The 20,580-nt window shown below is 50.6% G+C and overlaps 1 protein-coding gene and 2 pseudogenes across 1 annotated transcript in view; all 3 read right to left on the minus strand.

Annotated features, from left to right (window-relative positions):
- The window catches only part of TECPR2 (tectonin beta-propeller repeat containing 2), a 98,390-nt gene that overhangs the window by 49,957 nt on the left and 27,853 nt on the right, over positions 1 to 20,580 (minus strand). Inside the window, exons 6-11 of the mRNA XM_059058196.2 lie at positions 13,463 to 13,775; positions 11,182 to 11,314; positions 7,609 to 7,914; positions 5,505 to 6,478; positions 3,309 to 3,492; positions 744 to 917 (exon numbers count right to left, since the gene is read on the minus strand). Coding sequence (XP_058914179.2) covers positions 744 to 917; positions 3,309 to 3,492; positions 5,505 to 6,478; positions 7,609 to 7,914; positions 11,182 to 11,314; positions 13,463 to 13,775 — 2,084 coding nt within the window. The remainder of the gene's footprint in view (positions 1 to 743; positions 918 to 3,308; positions 3,493 to 5,504; positions 6,479 to 7,608; positions 7,915 to 11,181; positions 11,315 to 13,462; positions 13,776 to 20,580) is intronic.
- On the minus strand, positions 14,628 to 14,933 carry LOC131753223 (mitochondrial import inner membrane translocase subunit TIM14 pseudogene; annotated as a pseudogene).
- Positions 18,308 to 18,430, minus strand: LOC131753930 (U2 spliceosomal RNA; annotated as a pseudogene).

Genomic DNA, 20,580 nt, shown 5'->3' on the forward strand with positions numbered 1-20,580 from the left:
CAGAGCCTGTGCTCTACAACGGGAGAGGCCACAACAGTGAGAGGGCTGCGTACCGCAAAAAAAAAAAAAGAATCCACCTGCCAATGCAGGGGACACGGGTTCGAGCCCCGGTCTGGGAAGATCCCACATGCTGCAGAGCAACTAAGCCCGTGCACCACAACTACTGAGCAGTGTGCCACAACTACTGAAGGCTGTGCGCCACAACTACTGAACCCCGCAAGCCTAGAGCCTGTGCTCTGCAACAAGAGAAGCCACCGCAATGAGAAGTCCACATACTGCAATGAAGAGTAGCCCTCGCTTGCCACAACTAGAGAAAGCCCGTGCGCAGCAATGAAGACCCAATGCAGCCAAAAATAAATAAATAAGTAAACTAATTAATTTTAAAAATCCAGCCATAAGTTAAAAGGGAAAAATGATTCTAATGCCATTTCTCTGTTACTCTTTCCTCTTCAGATCTGATATTGCAGGGTAAGGGATACGCAATGGTTAGCCGAAAGGAGAATAAGATCCTGTTTCTGTGCCTTGCTAAATAATTCTATTAATTCCTGCCCTAAATTTGTCCTGGGTTGAATGTGAGTCAGTAGCAGAAAACTGCTAACAGATTCCAACAGCAGATACTCTCTCTCCAGCGGTGTTTTCATTTAAACTGACTTCTAGCTTCTTGGTCGCGGTCTCTAGGCGCGTCGCTACCAAAGCACAATCACACCAGACCCGACGGCGCTGGGGCTGCCGCCTGCAGCTACCTGTCTGTAGGTACAGGTCCCCATTTGTCCTGATGATCCAGGCCGTGTCATCGCTCAGGGCCACAAACACCGCCTGGGGCAGAGCTTCGTACCAGTGACGCTTCCCCTTGATGGTCACTTTTCCACAAGCAAAGGCCCGGTTAGACTTCTGTTCAATCTTCCAGAGAAGGGCTCCTGTGGAAATAAAAATTATATTCACTGTCCAATAAATACTGAGAATTTTCACCCCCAAAAGTCCATTCTGGGTGCTGTGGGGAAGAGAGATTTCTACAACACCCCCCGCCTTTGCTTCTACCCCGACTGGGGAAAGAGCCTGCAGCGCCGAGGTCAGAACCCCTGCCACCCCCCAACCCACCATGTGGCTTGGGCGTCATGTCACTCAGTGTCTCCAAGCCTCATTTCCTCATCTGTGAAATGGGATCGTCTGCCCCATACAGGCTGCTAGGAAGGCTGCAGGTGAGACTGTATCAAGGACACAGCACACAGAGCTGGCGCATCAGAGGTACTCATCACGCGGAAGAGAGGAAGCACCGGCACCGCTAGGTGTGCCAGGTGAGGACCCAGAACGACCTTCAGGAGGCACAGTTCGTGTCCTGAGAAAGGCGGAAAGTCCTACAGGGATTCAAAGGGAGTGGGTCAATTCTGGACCAGCCAAATGGATAAGGTGCAGACGGAAAGGAAGCACTTGAGCTGGGCTGTCCCTTTTTTCACTTAGAAAGGGACTGTGATACATAGAAGAGGGGAGGGAAGGAGAAGGGCAGACAGGAAGGTCGTCTATGGAGATGCAAGTGGCGTCTAAGAAACCACCAGAGTCACCAAGAGCACGGAGGGCTGGACTAGAGGGTCTGGCACGAGGTGCCGAGGGAGGTGTGGGAAGTGAGGCAGTGGCCAAGCCCGCGGCCCCCGGGGTGCCCACACTGGACGGGGCCCTGCAGGACCGCTCAGCCAGAGCACCAACCCTGGTGGAGACAGAGCTCCTGCTAGAGCAGCACGGGACTGAATGGTTTGGAAACACACAGTAATTCATATAATCAGGAAAAAAACCAAAGTTTATAAATGGCTGGGGAGATGGACCCAAAGGTAAATGAGAGGAAAAGAATTAAAACCCATAATTATACAAAACCAGCTAATGGGACAGGCTATTATCTTAGTCTCTAAGGAAAAATATTTTTCAAAAAGGTAAAGAGAACAAAACAACCCTGAACAAAGTGGTATTTTACATAGTGACAAAGCCCAGGAGAGTTAGAGGAAACCCAGCTCAAAGCACCGAGGGCCAGGGGAGGTCACAGGCTCAGTGTTGTCTGCCTTGCGTTCCAACGTCCTAACAGTAAACCAGCTACAATACACATACACACTTCTGTTCCACTCGCCGTCCCCCAAATAGGTAAAGCGGCCAACATTGTGACAAACAAGCAGATTATTCTGTATAGATGAGGGGGTAGAACCTCATCCAGGAAGCGTCTGCTCCAGCTCACTGAAAATGGCCTGATCATGGCAGGAAGGAAGGAAGGCATTTTCTTTTCACAGTCAGGGAGTAGATTATTCACCCAAAGTATATATATAGCTCATTACAGAATAATTTCTAAGAAAGAAACCAAACAATCCAAACTTATCCAACACAACCACGGGCCCATCTTCATTAGTTCAGTTGCTTTAAAGCAACACTGAGGGACTTCCCTGGTTGGTGCAGTGGTTCAGAATCCGCCTGCCAGTGCAGGGGACACGGGTTCGAGCCCTGGTCCGGGAAGATCCCGCATGCCGCGGAGCAACTAAGCCTGTGCGCCGCAACTACTAAGCCTGCGCTCTAGAGCCTGCGAGCCACAACTACTGAGCCCACATGCCACAACTACTGAGGCCCGTGCACCTACAGCCCGTGCTCCCCAACAAGAGAAGCCACCTCAAGGAGAAGCCCGCGCACCGCAACGAAGAGCAGCCCCCGCTCGCCGCCAACTAGAGAAAGCCCGCGCACAACAACGAAGACCCAACGCAGCCAAAAATAAATAAATAAGTTTTAAAACAGCAACACCAAGAAATAGAAACAGATTTATTTTATTTATTTTATTTTTTATTTTTTATTTTTTTGGTACGCGGGCCTCTCACTGTTGTGGCCTCTTCTGTTGCGGAGCACAGGCTCTGGACGCACAGGCTCAGCGGCCATGGCTCACGGGCCTAGCTGCTCCGCGGCATGTGGGATCTTCCCGGACCGGGGCATGAACCCGTGCCCCCTGCATCGGCAGGCTGACTCTCAACCACTGCGCCACCAGGGAAGCCCCAGATTTATTTTTATAAGGCATTTGTATGTTAATATTTCTTAAAAAAACTCAAAAATGCAAGCTATTTGTATAACTTACAAAACATGTTCATGTGTTACCACTGCAATTAATAAAAAACCAAAAACTGAACCGCAAATTACACTATTTTCAGTTGACGTCAAATGCAGCAATCCATGTTCTTTGGAGAAAACCCCTCAAACTTGCGGGAAAAGGCAAGTCTGCTGAATGGACTCGTCCCTGTGTGGTCGGGCGTCTACACCTGGGGCAAGAAACAGGGAGCTGGGAGGCGAACCTGAGGGCGAGACTGCCACCTGCTGGACGGCATCTTCAAACTTCTGCCAGCGCAGCCCAGCGCCCGGCAACGCGCTGCAGAACAGGCCGCCTTTGTAGTCCAGGCACCAAATGTACTTCTCGGAGACCGCCAAGCTGAGAATGCCGTAGCCCGGCCCGGAGTAACCCATCCAGCTTTCTGCAAACTAACAAGGACAGAGCCTGCTGAGTTCTGCGGCAGAGGACACAGCTGCATGTGTCATACTGTCGTCAATAAGAAAAGTGTGCAATCGCTTAAGTCGGCCCTCTGTCTCTGGACCGGCTCGAACAGGAACATTGTGAAGTGGGAGCAGCTGTCCCCTACAAAGACCCCATAACGTTCCTGGATAACACTCTGTCACAGACACTACCACCTCTTCCCTCACCTAGTGCTTACATTCAAAGGATCTGGTTTTATTCTACGGCGATACCTCACTTCCCACTTGTATGCAAACTGATTTTTTGTACAGCTAATCATTGCAGATGTGTTAGGAGAAATGGCACTACCACTATCTTTGTTTTTTTCACCATATTTTTTAAGCGCTGATCCAATCATCGGGCACGTGGCACATCACGTGGTTGATGGAAATCTGGCCAAGACGCAGCCCGACTGGATCTTGCAGACTAAGGTTTAGATGTTAGGGGTCTTTTAAAAATCAAAGCTAAATAAAATGTGTACTTGAACAGCTTTCCAAAACCGCAAAAGAAACCCATGTATTTGCACAATCAGCCACACATGGACGTTCACTGCTTCAGAGTATGGCACCCAACCCCTCTCGATCTGGCCCTGGCTCACCAGGACACGCCTTACCCACCCCCCAACGCAACAAAATGTGGCTTTCTAGCTCTCCGGAGGGGGACAAGGAGTGGGGGGAGCGGTGAAGGCTGGGGGAGGTCCTCAAAGCACCAGGTGCCCTCTCACCTTGGACTTTTCTAAAGTTCTGGCCTAGAATGCCAACTGCCCACGCCCTCGGCCTCAGCCGCACGGCTCCTGCCATGGTTGGTGGGCGCCGCGCCCCGCCTGCACTTTGCTCATCGCCATCGCCCGAGTCCCACTCAACTGGGAGGACCTGCACACGTGTCCAGGACTCTGAGATCCATGACTGCCTGTCACGGGCACTGCAGTGTCCCCAGCGCCCGACGCACAGTCTGGCAGCCGAAGGCACTCACGAAAGGGTGAATGCGCGGAAGACTGAGTGGAAGACATTCTGTCTTAAAACAAATAAGCAGGACGTTTCACTTTCGAGGTAGGAGACAGCACAGAGGTTTGAGAGAGAGGGCCCTGGCCCCACTTGCCACGCGAACTGGTGAAAGCCATTTAACTGTCTGAGTCCCCACTTCCTCCTGTGAAACGGGAGCACCTAGTTCATGGGTTTTGTTTTTAGAGAAGAATATGAGTTAAACTTGTAAAGTGCTTAGCATGGCACCTGGCACCTGGTGAGAGCTGCCCCAATGCCACACATCGTTAGGATGGAGAGAATCCAGAGGCACGTCTGGGGAAAGCACACACGGCTATAAGTTCACACGCATAATCCACACCTCACATCCACTTAGCAGGAAGGGCTACAATACACAGTTAGTTTTGAAACCAAATACATCTAAATAATAATTACTTGCTAAAGAAAACAAGTACTTTTTAAAAGCCACTTTTTTATATAAAATGACCAAGAATAGCTAATAATCGTCTCTTAATCGCATAGGCTAGGAAGAACCCGACCCAGGAAACTGGACACTCGAAACCTGGTTTCTGCACAGCCTGCAGGGGAGCCCTGGTGCCGCTGTTTGGAGATCAGGGAGACATGGCTACTCGTGACGCGTGTCTGAGGGGCAGCGCCTTCCCCTCCGCAAGTGGACAGGCCTCTCGCCGCTGGTTTCTGGGAGCGGCGCCCAGGCCAATCCAGCGTCCTCTGAGATGACTAGCACCAGCTGCCCGTGCTGGGCCGGCCCCGCCAGAATCAACAAGGAGAGACTGCTTTTGTTGGTAAAGTGGGTAACTGAGCAGGGGTGACAGGTCAGCAGGAGTCCAAGCCATTCTAGATCGCTGCGCTGGAAATCCCCCAAAGCCAGACCTCCAAACGCCTGGCATACGGGTTTTACAGTAGGAATATAATTTCTTTGCATAAACAGAAAAATATAATCAGTTTGTCAATGATTTCCCTTAAGAAAGGAGCACACGTACCTCCTCTGACTTCAGCAGCCCGGGCTCGTCTGTGCCCGGTGGGTGCAGGTCCTGCAGGGAGCGGCTCCCTGCCAGCTCTGTCACACTCGTCTCCGAGGACGAAGAGGGCAGCCCGTGGGCATAGATGTCCTCCTCATCACTGGACGTCAAAGCCTGGTCCCGTGAGGGCTGCTCACGGGCGCTGGCCACTGAGGCAGAGACCCGGCGAGGCCGTCGTCCTCCTGCACTCCCCAAGTCACATTCGGAAGCAGCCACTGCTTTCTGGCCTGTGTCATCGTCAGCAACAGCGTGCCGGGGACTCGAGCCGATGTGGCCTGGGGCCCCCAGGTGCCTCCGGAAGCCCTGCTCTTCCCTGGGCTCCTCAGCTCTGGTCCCTGGAAGCCACCGCTCAGCACTGGGAGCCCAGCTGAGGCTGGAAGGCACTGGGGGGGAGCCAGGGAGGGGGGCTTCTGGAAAAGTGCTCTGGGGCTCAGCAGCCTCCATGCCCCCCACCTCACGGGCCTCCGCTGAGCTGCCCCGCTCTCGGCAGGGTGACTCTGTGCTCCTTGGCCCACCGCTCACGGGACAGGGCTCCTCTTCGAGTTCCGCGATGTCACCACTCCCTTCTGCGTCCTCCCTCGGATGCCAGGGTGAACTCAACACCCCGCTAGGCGGCTGCGTCTCGCCTGTGCCGTCACATAGTGGGATTTCGGTTCTCCCGTCACCTTCTTCATTCAGTGAGTCAGGGGCGGGTTGGGGCACCTCCAAGACACTAAATGTTTCGGGGTCGCTATATTCTGGCAGGACACTGTTGGTCTCACCACTGAGATTGCACTCCTGGTCAGGAGACCCTGTGCTGGACTGATCCACGATGCTGCCCAAACTCGAGGCCGTGGACAGCAGGTCTGTGTTCAAGGACTGGGGGCTATCTCCAGGACACTCCCAGCACGGAGTCGATTCAAGGGAACTGGGGCAGGTAGTCCCGCTTCCACTTTCTGTTTAAAAGAAGAACGTTTAAGATTAGGTATGAATCTAGTAAGACACTAACTAAAAAACAAAATTTTGGCTTAAGATAAAAGCATTTTAAATGAAGGATATCTAATTGGTGAAGAATAAATCTCTTAAGTACAAATTATCCCAATGCAGGGATTTTTTTTTTTTTTTTTTTTCCAGTACGCAGGCCTCTCACTGCTGTGGCCTCTCCCGTTGCAGAGCACAGGCTCCGGACGCGCAGGCCCAGCGGTCACGGCCCACAGGCCCAGCCGCTCTGCGGCATATGGGATCCTCCCAGACCGGGGCATGAACCCGTGCCCCCTGCATCGGCAGGCGGACTCCCAACCACTGTGCCTTCCTGCCCTGCAGGAAGCCCCCTGCAGGGATGTTTTAAATGGATGCAAGTATTGTACACACTGATGGGCTCTGAGGCCTCCTTCAAGAAATGTTAACTAAGAATAACAAAGGAACAAACGGATCACAGACCAATTTCTTTTAATTATTAAAATGCTAAGGGATCTGATAACATTTTCCTTCAATATCACAGTGATCTTTAGCTAGAGAGGCTCAATAGCCATGAAGGAGTGAAAAATTTTTTAAAATTCAGTGTTAAATCCCATATCTGGGAATTCCCTGGTGGTCCAGTGGTTAAGACTCCATGCCTCCACTGCCAAGGGCCCAGGTTCAATCCCTGGCTGGGGAACTACCATGCTGCAAGTCGTGCAGTGTGGCCAAAAAAAAAAAAGCCCATATCTGATGACATATCCTACACGAAACATAAACTGATCCATCTAAAGATTTTCATGACCTTCCTTCCAGGTTTATAGAATCTCTGGTCTAATAAATGATGTATGTGAATAAACTGAAATTTTTACTTCAATATTGAAAAGTATAACACCCAGATCTGTTAAGCAGGGTGGTACGTTACATTACAGTTCAATGCTTTATGTGTGTGTGCATAACATATAAATATTTCACAGGAAAACTCCTTCGAGGAGGAAAGATATTTGCTTTCCGAGCTTTCCAGCGAACGGGCAGTGCTCACTCAGCAGGCGGCAGCCTTCCCAGAGAGTTTGGTCAAAGGCCCCACGGGGGCGGAAGGAGGTCATGTGTGCTCTGCTGTGGATGGTACCTGTCTTCTTCTTCCTCCTCTTCTTTCTCACTTTGAGGGGCTTCACAATGAGCTCTTGGTCGAAGTCCTCCGAGCTGATGACACTGAACCTCTTCGAGGTGAGCTGGCTGCTCCTGCCCAGCTCGGGAGCGGCCTGCGGCCCGGAGCCGCTGTCGGTGGAGTTCAGCGAGCTGCTCCTGCTCCGGGGCTCGCTGGCCACGGAGCAGCCTCTGAGCCTCGTCTCGGAAGGCGTGGCCCCCGGCGGCTTCTCCGCACGCTGCCCATGGACTTGCTCTGGGCATCCTAACGTCTCCAGACCATCCCGCACTGAGAAAAAGAGTCAGGTTTACCATGGTTACTGGAGGGACAGATGGAGTGCTCTTATAAGGTTTGCCAGCCCTAAATACCAGCCTGCTAAAGTCAGAGAAACTAGCAAAACTAAAAGAATTGTACAACAGGTTCCAACACATGGTTTTTGTTCTCCAGGAAGTTCATGTATTAAAATCAGTAAAATAACTCACAGCAGCTGTCTTTTGTAAATAACTCAAAGTAAGGGACTATTATAAGGTAGAGCATTTCTCACTTCAACTCACAAATAATAAATAAAGGTGAGATGCCTATTAAAAAAGGGCTTAGAGGAACTTCCCTGGTGGCGCGGTGGTTAAGAATCCACCTGCCAATGCAGGGGACACGGGTTCGAGCCCTGGTCCGGGAAGATCCCACATGCCACGGAGCAACTAAGCCTGTGTGCCACAACTGCTGAGCCTGCGCTCTAGAGCCCGTGAGCCACAACTACTGAAGCCTGTGTGACTAGAGCCTGTGCTCCGCAGCAAGAGAAGCCACTGCAATGAGAAGCCCGCACACGGCAATGAAGAGTAGCCCCCACTCACCGCAACTAAAGAAAGCCAGCATGCAGCAACGAAGACCCAACGTAGCCAAAAATAAATAAATAAATAAATAAATAAATAAATATTTTTTTTAAAAAGGGCTTAGAAAGAAAAATAATAATAAGGAAGAAAAAAGGGCTTAGAGGGAATTCCCTGGTGGTGTGGTGGTTAGGACTCAGTGCTTTCACTGCCGGGGCCCCCGTGGTGCAGCCAAAAAACAACTACTCCAGGGGCCTTTGAAAAACATACCTGTAATAAAAATTCTCGAAGTTCAAGGAGGGTAATTTTTCACTAGCGCAAACTCAAAACAGGAGCTCATTAAAGGGGTCCACGTGCGAAGAGGATAGAGAGCAGAGCGGGACTGGCGGCGGGACGGTGGGTCCCGGTGCTCTGTCCCCACCTCCACGGGCATGTCCTCCTCTCAACACGACACCAGGAGGTTCCGGCCACAGGACCCTCAACACAGGACTGGGGCCCATTTTGACCCATCCAGCCATCCTTTGGTTACCGAGTACTTACTGCGTGCCAGATGAGTTCCAGGCATGGAGACACGGCCCTTACCCAGACGGGCGGGCATTCCTGCCTCGACCAGGGGCCGCAAGGGCAGCCTGCAGGCTCCGGAGCGCACAGTGGGGACGGGCAGGGCAGGGCAGAGATGTGACTCGCAGAGGGTCACACAAGATCACACAGGCAGGTCTTGGTCTGGAGCTGCACCATCCAGTACAGCAGCCACCAGCCACGTGGCTATTTAAATTCAAATTCATAGACATGAAACAAAACTTAAAATCCAGTTCCTCGGCTGCACTCGGCACATGTCGAGTACTCGGCAGCCACGTGCGGGCAGGGCAGTTGCAGAGCACCTTCATGCCTGCAGGAAGTCTACTGGCCTCGGGGCTCCTGATCACTTCTCCCCTGTAAGTGGCACTGCCCCTTGCTCACAGGCTCAAGAGTAGAGCTCACTCCCTTTCTATGAAAGTTACAACCCTGGAATGACGTTCGCCCCAACCTGCCCTCTGTGACTTAAGACGTCATTCACTCTCTTCTTGCCGTCTCCTGGGAGATTATAAATTCAGGACAGAGACAGCTAGTGCTTCATTTTCGTCTTTTTGAGGCTAAATATCTGGCTAAAGTGAGGCTGTTTTTTATATTCTCCAAGCGGCCAAACTTCGTATTCTAACGTTTAACAGACAAACGCTGTAGCCGTGTCCCAGGCAGGTCGCTCCCTCCCGTGCTGGGGGGAGGGAGCCCCACTTCCTGCCCAGGATCCCCGCTGCCTCTCTTGCGGTCACTCAGACATTAGCTGACGCTGGTCAGAGCAGAAACACCGAGGATGGCCCTGTGGCCAAGAGACCCGAGAGAAGCGGTGGCGTGCCCACAGCCATGGCACAGGGCGGGCCCTCCTGACTAACCTGGTGACTGGCGAGGCAGGGGAAACAGCGGCTGAAGCGGAAATCTGGACGGTGACTTGGGGCTTGTCACGCACTACCCCAATCCTCAATTTTCTAATCTACGAAAGGAGGACACCATTGACTAACATGCTAGGGTCTTCTTCAAACCACGCGCTTTGTTAAGGCCACAAGGCGAGTCACGAGAGCCTCGCAATCAAGAATCTATTCTTCTGTAAGGTAAGTGGGAAGTCAATGACTCTGAAGTCAAGGAGCAGCGGGAAAAGGGCCCCTGGAACGCAGTGAGGAGAGACTGACTCAACTAAGGCAGCTGGAAGAAGTTATCGAAAGCGCAGCGATACCGACCGAGTCTTGAATGATGGGGGGGAGGGGTGCAGAGGGCAGCACCCGAGGAGGGCAGGCCTCGTCGGGGAGACCCAGGCAGCAGCGTCAGGACAGGCGCACAGCAAGTGAGGAAGGGCCGAGGCCACTCCAGCCCCAGTGAGGAGGGCAGCCTGGTTAGGGAAAGGCGGGGGCAGGACGCCTGTGCAACCGCCTGGTGAGCTTCAGAGGCCCCACAAGGCGCTGGCATCTGTGGGCACCGCCCTCACCTCGGGCACTGGGCCCTCCCGCACGGGGCTGTTCGGAGGACTGGACAAGATCGTGAATGTTAAGTGCTTAGCAGAGTCTCTGGAAGATGGTGAGCACAGCTCAGTGATGACAAGGTGGGGAGGGGCAGTGGGGCGGGGGCCACACAGCTGTTGCTGCGACCACCAGGAACAAATACAGAAAGTACCATGGCCGGGTGCACGCACGACAACACAGAGTAAGGTCCTTTGCTCATTAGAATTTGGGCTTAAATATGAATTACCAAAAAAAAGTCAAAAGCACAGAGAATAATCAATACTACAAGGAAGAACTATGTTAGAGGTAAAAAAACGTGTTCCAGGTGACAGATTGAAACGTTGTAAAATCTTATGCATCAATCCCACAGGCTGTCTCAGAGTGTCAGACGGAGATCAGTCAGGTAGGTGCCGAGTTTCCTTCCTACTCACCCAACCTCCCTGACCTCCAGACCCACAGAAGCAACTCCACCAAATGTGAGACCCTGGCTGATGTAAGCCTGAAAGCAGGTAACCTTCAAGAAAAGTATCACAAACCGTCTTTTCAGAATCAAAGGAAACCCTCTGAACACCTCCTTGTTTCAAAAAAGCTACAATCATTTAACGAGCAAAAAAATGGTATGTTTTATACATCACAAACTGTAATTAAATACATTTTGTAACAAATACATTTTATAACATTTTACAACAAACACAAACCTATTGATGCTAGTCCTTCAGGCCTGCTTGAAATTCTTATAATGTTCCTGTCTCCCTTTAAGAAAAATATTTCATTTTCTGTGCAGGAAACAGACACGATATCACCTGATCCTTCCAAACCAGCAATTGTGGCCTGTAAAAAAAAAAAAAAAAAATCACAAAACCAGCTAATAGTAATAGTTCAAATCGTACAAGCATGCGTAGGAATCCAGATAAGTCAAACAACGGCTCTTCGTTATCATGACTTCTGAACTTCTTAGGGTAATTCAATCCAAAGTTAGGTAATATCTGACGGATGTGTGACTGAGTCGTACCCCCTGCCAGTAAACTTATGCGACTGAGCGAGCGGTCCCTCCCCGCCTCTCGGCCACCCTCTGAACCGGTCCCCGCCTTGCTCCCCGCTCCCTGATTGCCCTCATCTGGCTTCAGGTGCATCAACTGGCCAGTCCAAACCCCAGCCCTGTTCCTCCGCAACGTCGCGCGCTCCTCTGCTTGAATTCTTTTCCTGACCCTTGCTCACTGGGAGAGTTCCAACTTGATTCAGAGGCCGCCTCCTTGGGAAGCGTCCCTGACAAGCTCACCCTCCTCAGCAATGCCCAGGACTCTTCAGAGCTCACAGCACTTTACACAAACCCCCACCTGGCACGTCTCTCCTGGGCTGGAATGTGTGCTGGCAGGTCTAGGTCCCCTACCGTGCGGAGTCCTGTGGGAGAAACTAGTAGGCATTGCAACCCTTGGTTTTGAATGAGTAAGTGAGGGAGGGAGGATTCCCGTAACGTCACCTGAAAGCAGACAGCAAACAAAACACAGGACATCCCTGACTTAAAAAAAAATTCTTGCTTCTCAGTCAACAGTGCAAGTAAGAGACTAGTTCATTATAGAAGAGAAAATGCGTCTAAGTCCTTTGTAAATTCTTAATAATCCTGACAGTAGTTTGAAAGCTTTTCATCATGTTGCCATGTTCAGACTGTCTGCTCATGATCAGGTCCTCTGTCTCCACTTCTCCATCTATAAGATGAAGTTAATTATACCTACTGGGGAAAGCCCTGGGTAAGTGCTCAGAAGAGAGGAACTGATGATGTACAATTACACCGCATCTTGACCCCGCCAATTAACAAGTGCACATTAAGTTCAAAGAGTACCCAGAAAAAGAAGAAAAGCTGTGTTCTCTACACCTGGGGAAGAATACAAAAATGTCTTTCAAAACGTTCCTTAAGAAAAGAAACAAACTCGGGGCTAAAAGGCACCTTGGTGATTCCCTAACCCAACTCACCAGTCCCCTCCCCATGTTCCAGGTAGGGAAACCAAGCCAGGCAGAGGAGAGACTCCTGGTTATAGGCAGAACCAGACCAGAATCTCCCAGGAAGAAGAAAAAGGTCACTTTTTCTTTCTATTAAACCAGTAGTACCAGGCATGGCTGATAATAATTATTAAGAAGCCTTGCAGAAGAATTTCATTTTCTGTTCACACAACTAAGAAAACCCTTTGATTTCTACAGTGAAGTGCTGTTTATAAAGAAAAGGGAGTCTGTTAGAGGCCTGCTGGCTTCAAGAAGGGAGAACGTGAGCAGGGTGGGGGTGGGGGGTGGGGTGAGGAGATGACTTACAAAACAGCAAAAGCTCTGCTCTTAAGAATAAACTGAAACTACACAGTTTTGGTTTTTTTAAATTCCTAATTCCACCTCTGTTGGCAATAACCTCTTATCATCCTGATTTAAACCAAAATTGTTTCCTACCATGATTTAATAATGCTGGAAAAAAAAATAACGCTCGAAAGTTGTCCAAATACATCATTAAGTGGGGAAAAAAATGGCAAAACAATGTGGCTCCATTTGGGCAGGAGAAATAAGGGTAAAAGAACAGGGTGGAAAGAAAGCTAGAGAAAGAGCCCCCTGCCCAACTCAGCGTTGCCCTGCGGAGGCCCTGGGGAATGAGGCCCTATCTTACTGTTTCCGTCATGTTTGAGTTTTCATTTAATACGCTCACAGTAATTTGGTAGTCAGAAAACACGTGATCCAAAGAAATTATAAAGAACAAGTTTAATTCTGTGCTTAAATAAAACACACACTTTCTTAGCAGGGGACAGGACTATGAATACTTAAACCAAATATTTTTTCAAATCTACATAAACAACCAAACTTCATTTGGATTCCCTGACTGGCCCAATGGAAAAAGCAAAGCATCAGAATCAACACTGTTCCTTCTATCATCTGAGAAATGAAGCAGAATAGTCCATAAACATTCTCTTGCCTCTAGACACCAAAGATGTGGTACTTACTTACCTGGTTGACGGTGTCTAGAAGGTAAATACTATATTCATTCCAACTCAACACCCAGCCTTCTTGAAAGAAACACGAAACAAGCCCCAGGTGTTTCTCGGGTGAGCTGCAACTTCCCCTGTCAGAGGATTCCAGGCGCGGGTAAAGCTCGAAAGGCTTGACTCCTCCAGCAAAGACATCTTTTAAGATAAACGTGGCCTGAACGGTCCCATGGATGTCAGCCTTCCACAGCCGGAGCCCAGGCCGTGATGCGTACAAGGTTAGATCACTTTGCTTACAAAGTCCTGGTATAAAACAAGCACCAAATTTCCCAGTGCTGAAATTACAAGAAAAAAAGGAGGAAAGAAGGAAAGAGAATGGACTGATTTAAAGTGCTAGCTGTCAACCCCCGATATTAACTCTAACAAGAATTTCTGGACTAAGCCAAAACCAGATTGATTCTTTTTCGAACCCTTTTCTACAGTGTGTTTTTCGGTTAACTGAACGGCCTGGCCGACCGTGAGGCCACAGAGGACCGCGTCTCTGTCTTGCACTCCCTACAGCACCCTCAGAAGTGTGCACCCCGCTGAGCACACGCTCCAGTTACTGCGCCCAGTGCTTTTTTTTTTAAATCACGCTGTTATAGTTTTTAATGTATGAAATCTGAACAATTTAGATTTATCACTGACCAAGTGATAAATACATACCTAGATCAATTGCTTAGGTTAAGTTGTGGCTAAATTCACTTTTAAGTTCAAGGTTCTAAGTGACTGGGGGAGTCCTCTGTACCTTGAACAGCCTTCTGTCCCGATGAGATGAGCCCCTACTGTAACAACGTGTGCTAATTCCATCATATTTATCACATTGTACTTTAATTATCACTTTATCAGTCTCCCATCCGATTGGGGATCCCTTCACGGAGAGACTCTCTTGTTCACTTTGTCTTGAAATAGGTACCAAATTATTTGACAAATGAGTAATGAACGATACCTCAAATGGCATGCATTTATCCATAATTATTGAGTATTAACCTACAAATATTCTATAATCCGATTTTAAATCCTCAAATTTATACCAAGGCTTTGATTTAGCTTATGCTAATTTTTAAAATGTGTAGCTTTGAGGCATTTTATTATAAAAAGCTGGTACTCATAGACATAAATGAGTAAGAACTTAACATTTATCATACATTTACTTCATTTTTTAGCTTGGCCTTCTAGTAAATCTTTAGCTTCATTGATTTTGGCTGCTATATAAGAAGATCCTCCCTTGTCTGGGTGATTTAAAAGCATAATTCGTCAATGAGCATCTCTTATGTTTCCCTTATTGGCAGTAGGGCTTACACCTAGTATTAATGCTGCTTCCCCTTTTGCCATTTTGGGTTCAAACCCACCTCTGTAATAGCCACCACTGAAGGCAGATTTCGGTAGACTTTGAACAACCTGTTTTACTTGAGGCTCCATATGCTTCATGTCTTGCAAAGCATAAGCCCCTGCAAATCCTGCAGCAGCAATGGTCAGTCCCACTGCTACCACTGTACTGGCCGTGGTTCCGGCTCGTCTCCCTGGCTCCACCTGGAGCGCGGCTCATCCCACCCCCCCAACGCTATGCCTCTGCCCTGCACACAGTGCTTCATCTCCGCTCTCCTTTAATCCTCAACACAGCCCTGTGAGGCAAGTATCACGACGCCCGTTTCAGAGAAGAGGCAACGGAGGCAGAGGTGGCAGACCCAGGACTGACCACCCTCTCCCTGCTCTGAAATTCTGTTCCTTCTAGCATCTGACTGCTGTGCTCATCCCAGCATCCCAGTGAATGAGCTTTATGTCCAGAACCGGGGCAGCACTTTCAGAATTTCTCTTAAACCCATCAGAGGGACCAATCTCCATCCTGACCCTCCGGCTTGGGTTTTTTTTTTTTCTATTTTTAATATCATGAAATATCTAACACATACAAAAGAATATATATGTTTGAAGCCTAATAATGAAATATACACCCAGGAACCCACCCCTCAACTTTGGAAATAAATTGGTAGTCACATCACTGATGCTCCCTGGCTCCAAGAGTCCCTACCCACTCCGTTCCCCATGTGTGAGCCCTGAATTTTGAGTTCATTATTCCCTTGCACTGAGCCTGCACTCTAGAGCCCATGAGCCACAACTACTGAGCCCGTGTGCCACAACTACTGAGCCTGTGAGCCACAATTACTGAGCCCATGTGCCACAACTACTGAGCCCGTGTGCCACAACTACTGAGCCTGTGCTCTAGAGCCCGTGCTCTGCAACAAGAGGAGCCACAATAATGAGAAGGCCGCGCACCGCAATGAAGAGTAGCCCCTGCTCACCGCAACTAGAGAAAGCCAGCACACAGCAACGAAGACCCAACGTAGCCTAAATAAATAAATAAATAAATTGATTGATTGATTTAAAAAAGAGTTTCAGGGCTTCCCTGGTGGCGCAGTGGTTGAGAGTCCGCCTGCCAATGCAGGGGACACGGGTTCGTGCCCCGGTCCGGGAAGATCCCACATGCCGCGGAGCGGCTGGGCCCGTGAGCCATGGCCGCTGAGCCTGCGTGTCCGGAGCCTGTGCTCCGCAACAGGAGGGGCCACAGCAGTGAGAGGCTCACGAACAGCAAAAAAAAAAAAAAAAAAAAAAAAAAAAAAAAGTTTCAGTTTAACCCTAAGTCCTGCTGATTCTCTCTCCTAAGTATTTCTCTGATTTGGAATGGCAGAAAGAAGACTGGCTTTAGGTCGACACCTGGGCTCAACTTCCAGCCCTGACATTTAATAGCTACGTGGTATGGATCTCAGTTTCCTCGTCTGTAAACGAGGGATAATAACTCCCATCTCAAAGGCTGATGTGAGGATTGAATGACAATCTATGAAGACACAAAAAAGCAATGCTTGTGACATTGTAAGTCCCCACAAACGCTCAACTGCCTCTAATTCCACCCCTGTTACCATCGTGTGCTCCTGTGGGTGCTGGGCCCTGGGCCCTCTCCTCACCTTCACTGCACACACAGCACGCCCAACCCCCAGGGAGGCATCCACAGGGCCCATCTCACAAAGGCACGCAGACAAAATCATCTGGGTGTTTCTCTGCACTTCAGCATCTCACTATAACCCTTTGGCACCTCAGTAACTAAATCCTTCCAGACAGGGTCCAAGGAGGACACTGAATATCGAATTCAGCTTTGAATTGAAAATTGTTAGACTAACCAAGAATCAAGATCGTTAGACTAACCTAACACTGTAGATCGTTCATGGACAGCTGCATAATCAGCATCATGTTCTGATTATTTTCTTTAGTGATCTGTTCTGCAAAGCTTCTCTACATAGAGACCCCCAAAGGAACTCTGGCACAGTAGCCTATAACCTCTTCCTCCTGCCTTTCCTGTAATAAATCAATTTCTATTTGGTGATCCAATTTTCAAATCTATTTTCCTTCTACTAATAAGTCCTCTTAAAAATCTCGTCGGACTTCCCTGGTGGCGCAGTGGTAAAGAATCCGCCTGCCAACACAGGGGACATGGGTTCGAGCCCTGGTCTGGGAAGATACCACATGCTGCAGAGCAACTAAGCCCATGCGCCACAACTACTGAGCCTGCGCTCCAGAGCCCTCGAGCCACAACTACTGAAGGACACGTGCCTAGAGCCCGCGCTCTGCAACAACAGAAGCCACTGCAATGAGAAGCCTGTGCACTGCAACAAAGAGTAGCCCCCGCTCACCGCAACTAGAGAAAGCCCGCGCGCAGCAACGGAGACCCAACGCAGCCAAAAATAAATAAATATTTATTTATTTATTTAAAAAAAAAAATCTCCTGTCACTTCACCTTAGGTGACTAAAGCGTTTATCTTAACAAACATTTAGCGAGCTCCTGCCCCATGTAAGAGACTATGAGCTGCAGGCAACGTGACAGATGCATAAAAGGAAGGTCTCGGCCCTGTCTTAGAACGTCCAGCAGCAGATGTACGTCTGCGAGGTGCCATCTCTGAGGCTCAGAGGGCTGCTCGAGGACTGCGGACAAAGGGGACACATTTTGACTTGGGCATCAAAGGCTACACCTTGGTCACTGAGTGGACAATGACCAGACAGAGGAAGGGGAGTGGGCACTCCAGGGAAGGACAGGCTGAGCAGGGGCCTGGCGTGGCGCTGCCTCCGAGGAGATGCTGAAACGTGTTGGGAGCGGGTTGGGAGAAGGCAGGTAAGCTGGGGGTAACTAGCTACAGCCGGGTGCAAACTGTCCTCCACCCCAGACTTGGCCACCACCTGCCTGCAGGGTGATTCTGCGGCACTTGCTGATGTCACTCTGAATCAGACACAAAAACTCCAACTTTTAAGGTCTAAGCACTGCAGGATTCTAAAATCATAAATACATTAACTTAGTTTCTTAATTTTGGTGGAGATGATTTCTAGAAAAACCACTGACGACTTTAAAAGACACCTTAATTCCCTTATGAGCCACACTAATCTGAAAGAAGTGTTGCCGGCGATCAAACTCTGACCAGCAAATGGTGTTTTCTAACTTACGTATAATAATGCTGAGCACAGACAGAGAGCCTGAAACGGGAGAACAAGCCAAAGCCGGGACAATCATCTCCACAGCCAAATGCCCAAAGGCCACCAGACGGGCACGATGCGGCTCTGGCGGGGGCGCAGGCTCCACACCCCACAGCCGGCCCGGCCGCGACACGCCGGCGCTGCTGGCCCAGGATGGCCCTCCCGACCGGACCGCAGGGCACAGCGAGGGCGCCTGCGCACAGGCAGTGCTTCTGCCGCCCTCCCGCCCTCCCTCGGGGGTCTGCCCAGGCCCCACCGCCGGCCTGCCCCCGCCACAGCCGCTAAGGCAGGCGTCCTCGCTAGCTCCTTACCCATTTATTACTACTGAGCATTCTAGAACCTATATAGCGTCTGTCTCCCTCACAGGAACGTGAGCTCCTTAAACTGATAAGAACAGATACTACACCTGATCTTAGCCAAAAGGCCGAGAAGCGACTGTGAGCTCCTTAAGATCACAGCTCTTGTCCCCCTTGTTCACAGCTGTCTCCCCAGACTGAGAAGGGTGCCTGGCACACAGCAGAGACTCAGTACGGATTTTCCAATGTTGAATGAATAAACACTCTCCCTGGGTGACCTCATCCAAGGCCGGGGGTCTCAATGTCACCTGCATCTGATGACCTCATTTTCATTCCTGGCTGAAACCCCTTCCCCGAGTTTCCAGCCTGTATATGTTACGCTGGACTGTGATTCCTGCTTAGTTACCTAACAGGCATCTCAGATGCAACAGCCCCGAGACAGAATTCCGGAAGCCTAGACCTTAACCCTGGTCTTCCCATCTCAGTTAAATGGCTTCACCATCTGTCTAGTTGCTTTAGCCAAGGGCACGGGAAACCCTTTCTTATTGTCCCTTTCTCCCCGTCGCCCCTACATCCGATTCACCCCATTACCCTCCATCCCCCTCCCCTCTCTTCTCCATGCTGGGTACCCAGGCGAGGCCTCCGTGCCACTCCTGGGCTCCTGCAGCAGCCTCCTCACTGTTCCCTGCCTGCCCGTCTCCAACTAAGTCTCCAGGCAGAACCAGGGTAGCCCAGACAGTCCTTCTCCTGCCTGAAGCCCCCCACTGGCTTTCCGTCTCGCCTAGAATAACGCGGTTGACAGCATCCCTTGCCCCGTGCTGGCTCAGGCCCTCCTTTCCAGCACCCGGCCCACTGCTCCGCAGCCACCCCAGCCCCCTTCTGGCTCTTCGAACGTTCCAGGCCCTGGCCCAATCCAGGGCCTTGGCATCTGCTGTTCCCCGAGACCAGAACGCTCTCCCCATGCTTTAGGCTTCAGCCCACAGATCTCTTCCCCAGAGGCCTTTCCTGACCATTCTGTCTAAGAGAGGCCCTGCCCCCAGCCAACACCTCACCCTGACGTTGCCTCTATAGCACTGACTGCAGCCTAGACCTTTATCTTACTTGAGGGCAGAGACCCGTTCCCTGCCTCACCGCTGTCCCACCGTGTGCCACCCAGAGGGACATTGTTGCGTGGAGCACCACTTCCAGGAGGCAGACATGGCTGGCGTCCTTTTCTAACCACAATCTAACACGGCACACGGCAGACACAAGCCTTCAGGACACAGAGGTTAAAAACGTTTCCGTTCATGCTGTCATCCCTTACTTCTCTAATACAGCTCCCTAGGAGAGACGGGACCCATTTATCTGTTTCTGCATCCTGAAACGGTGCCCGGCAAGAGTATGTTCTAATGCAAGCTGCCGAAAGACTTGGCTACACACGCGCGCCAGGAGAGGTTCACGCAAAGTTGCTCAGGTTTCACACAGGAGGTTAGAAGACCAGGTTTGAAGAGAAAGACTGTTGGGTATACGATCCATGTGGAGGTAATTGGTTTTTAAATCTCTCTTTTTACATTCCACCTTCCTTCCAAAAAGACAAAAGGCAGTAAGACACCAACAGACGAGCCAGGACGAGACGTCAAGCAGAAGAGTGGGACCCTGGCAGAGGGAAAGTCACGACCAAGTTCTGCACAACCACTAAGCCCAAGCTACAAATTCTGCTGCGTGTTCCAGGGGCCAGTGGGGAGATTACTGTTACAGAAACACCAAATTGTTGGTGGAATTAAGGGGGTATTCAGCGTGGACAGTAGAAGCCGAAGGGGAAGCGCAAGTGTCTTTTAATAGCCATGGACCGCCATGCAGAAAAAGAATAAACTTGCACTGTGCTGCTGCAAAGCCCGGGACACAGCACAACAGACACTGAGAGGCCCGGAGGCTGGCACCCCCAGCACCACCAGCCGGCCCTCCCTGATGCCCACCCGCCCGCCCGCGCCCCTCTCTCCACCACCACGTCACTCAGCCACCCGCGGCCCCCCGGCCCCCATGCTGTCCCGCCCCTCCGCCTCTCCCCGGGGCGGGCTGCGACTGGACTGGCCCTGTTCGCTGCCGTTCGTCCAGGGAGCAGGTCAAGGGAGCGGCCCTCTCCCAGCCAGGAGCCCTGACCCCTTCCAGACCCGTCCCCTCCCTCAGGACGCCTCCCGGCCCCAGGCCGGGCTAGAGCCCCCGTGAACTCTTCCCGCGCCCGCCACTCGGCTCCACGGCAGGTGACACAACTGGTAGCACCTCCCCTGCCGAGGTCGCTCCGTTTCCACGA

The sequence above is a fragment of the Kogia breviceps genome, chromosome 3 (genome assembly GCF_026419965.1).
Source record: "Kogia breviceps isolate mKogBre1 chromosome 3, mKogBre1 haplotype 1, whole genome shotgun sequence".
In the NCBI taxonomy this organism is placed as follows: domain Eukaryota; kingdom Metazoa; phylum Chordata; class Mammalia; order Artiodactyla; family Physeteridae; genus Kogia; species Kogia breviceps.